The 7,270-nt window shown below is 36.1% G+C and overlaps 1 protein-coding gene across 30 annotated transcripts in view; it reads right to left on the bottom strand.

Moving 5' to 3' along the window:
* Positions 1-1,047: 1,047 nt before the first annotated feature.
* The window catches only part of RIMS2 (regulating synaptic membrane exocytosis 2), a 452,506-nt gene continuing 446,283 nt past the window's right edge, over positions 1,048-7,270 (bottom strand). For all 30 annotated transcript variants that reach the window (XM_065668760.1, XM_065668769.1, XM_065668765.1 and 27 more), the window contains 4 exons: positions 6,282-6,394; positions 5,451-5,552; positions 4,406-4,545; positions 1,048-3,985 (listed from right to left, as the gene is read on the bottom strand). In XM_065668760.1, coding sequence (XP_065524832.1) covers positions 3,767-3,985; positions 4,406-4,545; positions 5,451-5,552; positions 6,282-6,394 — 574 coding nt within the window. In that variant the 3' untranslated portion in view covers positions 1,048-3,766. The remainder of the gene's footprint in view (positions 3,986-4,405; positions 4,546-5,450; positions 5,553-6,281; positions 6,395-7,270) is intronic.

The raw sequence follows: 7,270 nt of genomic DNA, 5'->3' as shown, positions 1-7,270 counted from the left end.
GGGGTGTTCTTGCCAGGAAAAATGTGCATCTTCTTTCTTGCATAGCTGGTAAAAGCTCACTGTAAATATTTAACAAGAAAGAGACAGAAAGGGTAGTCACAGTTGGAAGATTATGAGACCTGCAGCTTTGGTGTCTGCTCTTGGCTGTTTGGGTGAGAGGGAGGTGAGAAGTGCACAGACATATGAGCTAAAGAAACAAATACAAATCGCTCTAAGCTCCCCCACAGCATTACCTAACTTTGTTATGAAGCTGTGATATCTAATGCTTTGTTAACTTTTATGTCATATGAAAGCATTGGTATTTAGCCTTCTATATAAAAACACATTTTAATTAGTTACACAGTTATGAACAACTATCTGACAGTAGCGGCAGGCTGCGAGAATGCAGCAGTGTGCTGGTTAGCATGTGCTGGCCCCACACACTCACCCTCATCATGGCAAGAGCATCTCACTAGTTAAGCCTTGAAGACTCGCAGAAGAGGCACAAAGAAAAACCCCACAATTAGAGTGATGTAGAATTTTTTAACAGACCATTGCCCACTCTCTGCTGCATAGGACGCATGAGAACCAGCAGCCACCGCTTCCAGCTGGGTACTCTGTCTTCATTTGTGCCTGGCTCATTAAAAAACGGGCTGCTAATACTAGGGATGGGGCGGAAGCTTACAAATTTATGTTCCGGACATCTAACTGGATGGCATTGCTGGTGGTAGCACTTCACAGTCACAGCACATTTAGGGTGCTGGTTATATCAGAGTTTGAGCATGTCCTTAGAGCCAGCTTCAGCCCTCAGGCTGCATGCCTGTCTCAGCATGGCCAGAGTGCAGAGCCTGGCTGGGGGACAGGCAAATCCAGCCTCCCACTGCTCCCCAGCCTCTGCACACACAGTCTGAAAACCTCTGGCAGTGAACATACTGCCTTAAAAATGGCAATTCACTTGCAGCACTGTTACACGAAGAGCTTGCTTATGTGTTGTCTGCCATGAACTCCACCAAAGGATGATGCTGACCATCTGAGAGAGAAGCAACAAAGCACTGCCACACAAGTCTGTAAAGAAAATGTTTTATTTAAAGTGTTAAATACCATCACCAGAATGAGTTTGATTTACATTAGTTGGTGTTTATTACAGGCCTAATCTGCCCATTTTTTGTCCCCCCAACTGTAATTCCTTTTAACTTTTTAAAACGCACTATGTACAAGACAGCAGTGACCACTGGAATAGTGCTATTTACATGACTAAACCATAAGTAAAGTTGCAGATGTGTGAAAATTAAAAAAAAATACATTAATTTTTTTAAAATAAATACTGCATAATGACAAGTATGTACAAACCTTCCATGCGTCATGTCCTTGATTTTAAAATTTGAAATAATTTATATAGGACTATGCATACAAGAATGTGTGAGCACATCTCACAGTACATATTTTTGTTTAATATCCTAGGGGATACTGTAGACTGCATGTTAGTAGTATTTATTTGCTGCTGGTAGACAGGTGTCTAAATTATTTCAATAAATATAATTTTACCAGTCTGTCCATTAACTTAACAATAATCCATTATATAAACTCTGAAGACAAGACACAATCTTGATTTATATGATATTGCACAAAGTAAAAGGCATTTTAAGTGATACTGTTATTACTTTTGCCCTTGTATGAGGCATGCACAATTTCTTAATGGGAAAGTTCAATAGATTTTCAAATAAAATCAGAATAATCCTGTGTGGCCTTACAGGTAAATGTAATGTATATTTCAAAAAATTATTGCAAGGTTTCAACATTTGACCTTAAATAGGTATTAAAGGCATACAAAGACCCAGAAAAAAAAAAAAAAGGATATTTTGTTATTAAATGTTAGCCAGTTACATTCCCTGCAAATAATGTAATTTAATGAGAAGCTTGAACTTGCAGCACCACCCAACGGTAGTTACTGTCTGCTGCAAAAACCAGGTTTTTGAAGATCCATTGACTGCAGTGAGGGTTTTGGTAATAATGTCAAACATCTGTCAGAGTGGTACTGATAATCTTTCTTTAAGGCTATTTTATGAACCAAAGACCAATATTTTCCAGATTGATATTCCCTAATTACGTCATTTGCAACACAAATGTAGCTTGTGAAATCTGAACTTTACAACAGAACTGTACAAATTAGTAACCTTTGTTGCTTTCGCAATTGCAAAAATGTAGCAATTAACTTGGTTTAGTGCAAATAAAAGTGTTTAAATTTATTTCCTAAAGATCAACCAGGTACTTCATTTTTCATCTCTTCAAAAACCTTCAAGAAATGATAGTTCAACCTTTGAATGAAAGATGCTGGTGCTGAAAACAAATTTATTGAAGACATCTTACAATGGCCACATGATTCCAGTATTTTGCTGCAGAATTTAATTTGAAGGTGAGAAAAAATGAAAATAAGTTACCATGCACTGTACAATAAATTGCAAAAAGTTCAAATATCTTCTTTATCAAATACATGCTGAATTACATTAATGTACTCCCAAGCCATGTTGCAAAATCCTTTTCAACATGCTTGAAAAAAAAAAAAAGTTCTTAAACAATATTTTTCTCAAATAATTCATAAATGCAGAGCAATCTGCAACCCTGAACCAAATGGGGCATAAGAGACTAACAAGTAAGTCAAAAGGTAGGCATTTTAGAATATGATGATCATCCTGGGAGGTAGAGGGGAAAAAGAGCCAAAGGAAGACAGGAGACTGGGAGGAGAGATAGAGAAAGGAGGAGGTAAAAGAAGTATACAATTTGCACAGTATGTTGAACTTTACAAGGCTTGTACCTTTTACATTTAAATAAATTTAATATATTACACTTATTTCTTGTCACATAAACAGAATTTTAAATATTTGCTAGAAATTTTTTTTTTATTTTTAATATACGTCTGCAAAAATACAGACCATGACTGGTTTAAAGAATGATAAACGTGGTGTGTCTTTGTATCACCCTGCTGCATTCTCTTCCCTTTAAAACCATGCACTAGTGAAATTTATTTTTAAAAATAATATAAATTGTTGAAAATGGCTGATTTTTTCTTTTTTTTTTTTTTTTTGCAAGTTGCAGCCCCAAGAAAATAATTTAAGTGTTCAGCTAAATCTGTGTCCATGCAAAAAAGTTTCTTTAATTTCATACAGTACAGTATATCCACAGAACTTTATTTTTTAGAGTCCATCATATCTGGGGTTTCACTGTATCTATAGCTGGAGGTATGAAGCCCACCACTCTAAGTGTTGAACCTTTTCAGTATGAAGAGTTTTCAGATCTCAAGCAACTGTCTCAAACAACAGTCGACTTCTCCAGCATCCTTACATTCTTCTTTTCTTCCAATGTCTGCTAATCCACTCACTTGTAACATGGCTTCATGGGAGAGTAACTCCATTTCTGTGGCATAACCAAGCCTTAGGAGGGGAGGGCAGATAAATAAAGAAATGGGAGCAACAAAACAGATATGCCATTGAAAGGACTTTTGTTGCATGAAACAGATTGATTCTTTTAGTTTAGTCCATGGCTTCTGATTGGACCAAAACTGAGTGTCCCTGAACTTCAAACCTATCAGTTCCTCATGACTTCAGTCCTTCACCTGAGGGCCTTCCATAGGGCACAATGTGTGCAACTTCCTTGAGAACACAGGATCGCGTTGCAGCCCTAGAAACAGGCTCAGAAGACACAACATTAAGCATGCAGTGTTACCAGGGTTTGCGACCTGTAATTTTATTTTTTTGTAACGCTGGTTGCTATGACAACAGTTTCACAGCTGCTATGAGCGAGCATACGAAGGTCCTGTTGAACTTTCAAGAGATGATTGGGAAGCTCTTCTAGTGAGAGGAGCTAAAGTTGGGTCTACTAGGGAAGAAGGAGGGAACAGTTTGAACCACCCAATCACCATGTTGGACAGGTCCAGTTCATCTAAAAGTATCTGTGCCACTCCCATAAAGGATTTGTGGTCCATACGTCCATAGTCTCCCCAAACAATTATCTGTTAGCAAAGGAAACACAATAGAAAAAGATCAGCAAAAATTATGAGAACTTCAGTCTCTGCTTATTTAATTATAGTAAGGAAAGATGTATCTGACATCTGACATAGTTTAGTTCTGTGCACACTAATCATGATGCAGCTGCAGAGATGACCTGGCAGTAACACAGCAGTTACCCATGACACTAAAGAAAGTCTAGTGAGAGATGGAACCCATATGTATAGTAGAAGCATAATAATCTACAACTTTTGCTCAGCACTTTCTGCTCACATCAGCAGTTATCACTGTGGGATTTATCTGCTCAACAAGCATTTCAAATAGCAGAACTTGCCAAATGAATAACGGAAAGAAGTTTGAAATTCATTCAGTGAAAACTGTGCAGGTGATGTTTTCAGATTCAGAAGAATTTTGATGAAAATTACCTGTAAAACTTTTCCTTGGGGACTTTCTTCAAATGATAGAAGTTGCTGATAAAGTGGTTCCAGCGTTTTTCTTGCTACCTTTGTTTTCTTTTTGGCTATGCAGACTCCATTTTCTAATAGATACACCTTTACATATGGTGCTTAGAAGAAAGAAAATAAAGAACAATAATTAAAGAAGAAGTGGAGATCTTTTTGCATAGCAGATTCACTGTTCTATCACCATATGATAAAAGCTGCCTTTTAAAGAATATGTAACTTATGCAAACAAATCTTCATAAGCAATGTTAACTCTTATCCACATGCAAAGCATTCATGCATTTTCTTTACTTTTCTCCCTGGTACAATTTTTTCTTTACATCTTTTTGTATCTCTCTTATCATAAAACAATTCAGATTCTGACCTGGAAAAAAAATCACATATTCCTATATATAGCATCCCTATACTGTATAGTATGCAAAATAGGCCTGTTTGTTAAGTAAATGAATGACTTGCACTGACTTTGGTGAGATTTGGATCAATGCTCCAAATTGTTAATAATTTAAAATTATCTACAAGGTGAAAATGAGTGAAGAAAAGATTCTGACACAATTTCTATTTTAGCAGAAGAGCTTGCTAAAAATATGATTATATTGCCCTTTTCAGATAGTGTTATAGGACATCAGATTATAAAATAAGGAGCAAGTATCAAATACTGGTCTACTTTTCCAGTGGGTAGCTATTCCGTAGCTCTTGTTGATTCCCTTTTCATTCCTAAGATCTTATGTACCTCTTCATTATGTACCTTACTTTCTATGCCATAACCAAGGACGCATTTGCTATTACTAAAATACTTCTGAGTCTTCTCATAGCCCAGATACCAGTCTGATTTTCTTTCCTCTTGAAGTAGTGTTGGTTTTTTTGTATGCCATTTCAATACATTATGCATTTCAGTTTACCATACTGTAATCTGCTAAGTGAATTTGCAAGGAGTTTACCTAAGTTGAACAGTAAAGCCCCAGAAACTGGGGCTTTGCTGGATTATGCTGCTGCAATTTTTATTCTTTACCTGGCAGTGTCTTTGAACCTGGTTTTACAACAAGGCCACGGGCTCGAATTATTTCTACTTCCAGTTGTCCTTTCTTGTCCATCATTCCCACCTGGATATCTCCTAGACAGCAAAAAGAAATCCTGGCATTGTAATTCAGAAATACCTAAATAAATTAAAAACTATGGGAATTTCTAGGATGAGTATTTAATGGCTTGTATCATCTGCAACCCACCAGTAAGTATGATCTGGATATTAACATACTAGATAATTTAATACTTATCCTCTTCACTGCTATTTACATTAGTAAACAGTTAAAAACCCCTGCAGTAACATCTTGTCTCCCATTTCCCATGCCCCTATCACTTCAAATTAACATTTTTTTGTCTTAACCATTTCAGATTAAAAAGGTAGCAAAGTAATTAGTACAAAGCAGCTCTGTAAAAATGCCTGAAATCTCTTCACCATGCCTCTAGTATACGACAAGGTACGAAAAGATCACTTGTGAATATAAAAGTCTGTGACCACAATAACAACAAATACTGTACACCTAGATTCTCTTTTTTATTCAATATTATCAAGTGATTCAGAGAAGGAATTGGTCTCATTAGACACATTTTAAAGATGGCAAACTGAAGAGATAAAATAGTGAATTTTTCAAAACCCCTTTCAGTGCCTTAAGCATCCACAATTACATTCGGCTTTGACTGAGGTTATAGTTTTGGTCTTAACTGAGTTGTTCAAAACCACAGGGGAAATCTGTATATAACAACTTAGAACCTAGATAATCTCTTATGTTCTAATTACCAGACCCAGTAAGTTATATCCTACCTATAGGACATAAATGCTTACCCATTGATGGTGTTGCCAAAGTCTGTCGTCCTACAAGCTGGGCAGGACCAAGTCCATCCAGAAAATCACTGAACTGGCTGTCTGCAGCCAACCTCACACCAGGGAAGATCAAACTAAAAAAAAAGGCAACAACAACAACAAAAAAATACACTTGTATTTGTCCTTTTTTGTTTTCTAGATGATTTGCACTTTATGGTTTTGGTGCTACAGCTCACAAGGCACTTACACTGACAAGATTACAAACAATTACTATAATTTTCAGAACTTCACAATGTTTAACAACCTCCAGCATGAACAATCAGGTGAAGGAAGCACTAATCCTCACTGTATCTAATTTCCACATTAATATTTTTCCCTCATTGTCTCTTTTCCCAATATATTAAAGACCATTATTAATTATTGTAGTATTCATATGAGACCAGTTCAGTAAGACCCTTGCCAGTAATTTAGTTACATGAAGGTAAAATTGCTGTTTCTCAGTCAACGTGAACTCAATGGCTGAATGTCAAATGCATCCAGCAAAATTATTACATTAGAGTGAATACTGGTCATTATTTTTTAAAATCACCTTTTAAAATCATCATTCATTACAAACATTTTGTTAAAAATGTCTTTGGAAATGACATCCACTCAATAATGGAACAGAAATTCATTGTGGCAAATTACTAAAGTAACTTAAAATTCACATTCTTGCCATAAATTATCTGTGATGCATTACAAGGCAACGAGAACTAATGAGATTTGTAATGACCAACCATAAATACATGACCATCTCAAGTACATATAGTACACCAAATTGGATGTATAAGATATACATAGATCATCTAGTGTAGGTGGTGTATCATCCAGTATAGTTATATCATCCAGTGCTGTGAATATCAGTAATAAATTTATCCACAATAAGATTTTTTGGTGCAATGTCTTGGACATATCACTCAGAAGTCTTTAACTTGGGCTTTTATGAAAAGCATGATACACGACAGCCTCAT

The sequence above is a fragment of the Lathamus discolor genome, chromosome 2 (assembly GCF_037157495.1).
Source record: "Lathamus discolor isolate bLatDis1 chromosome 2, bLatDis1.hap1, whole genome shotgun sequence".
Taxonomy (NCBI): domain Eukaryota; kingdom Metazoa; phylum Chordata; class Aves; order Psittaciformes; family Psittacidae; genus Lathamus; species Lathamus discolor.
The sequence above is the reverse complement of the archived record's forward strand: the minus strand, read 5'-3'. Positions and strand labels throughout refer to the sequence as shown.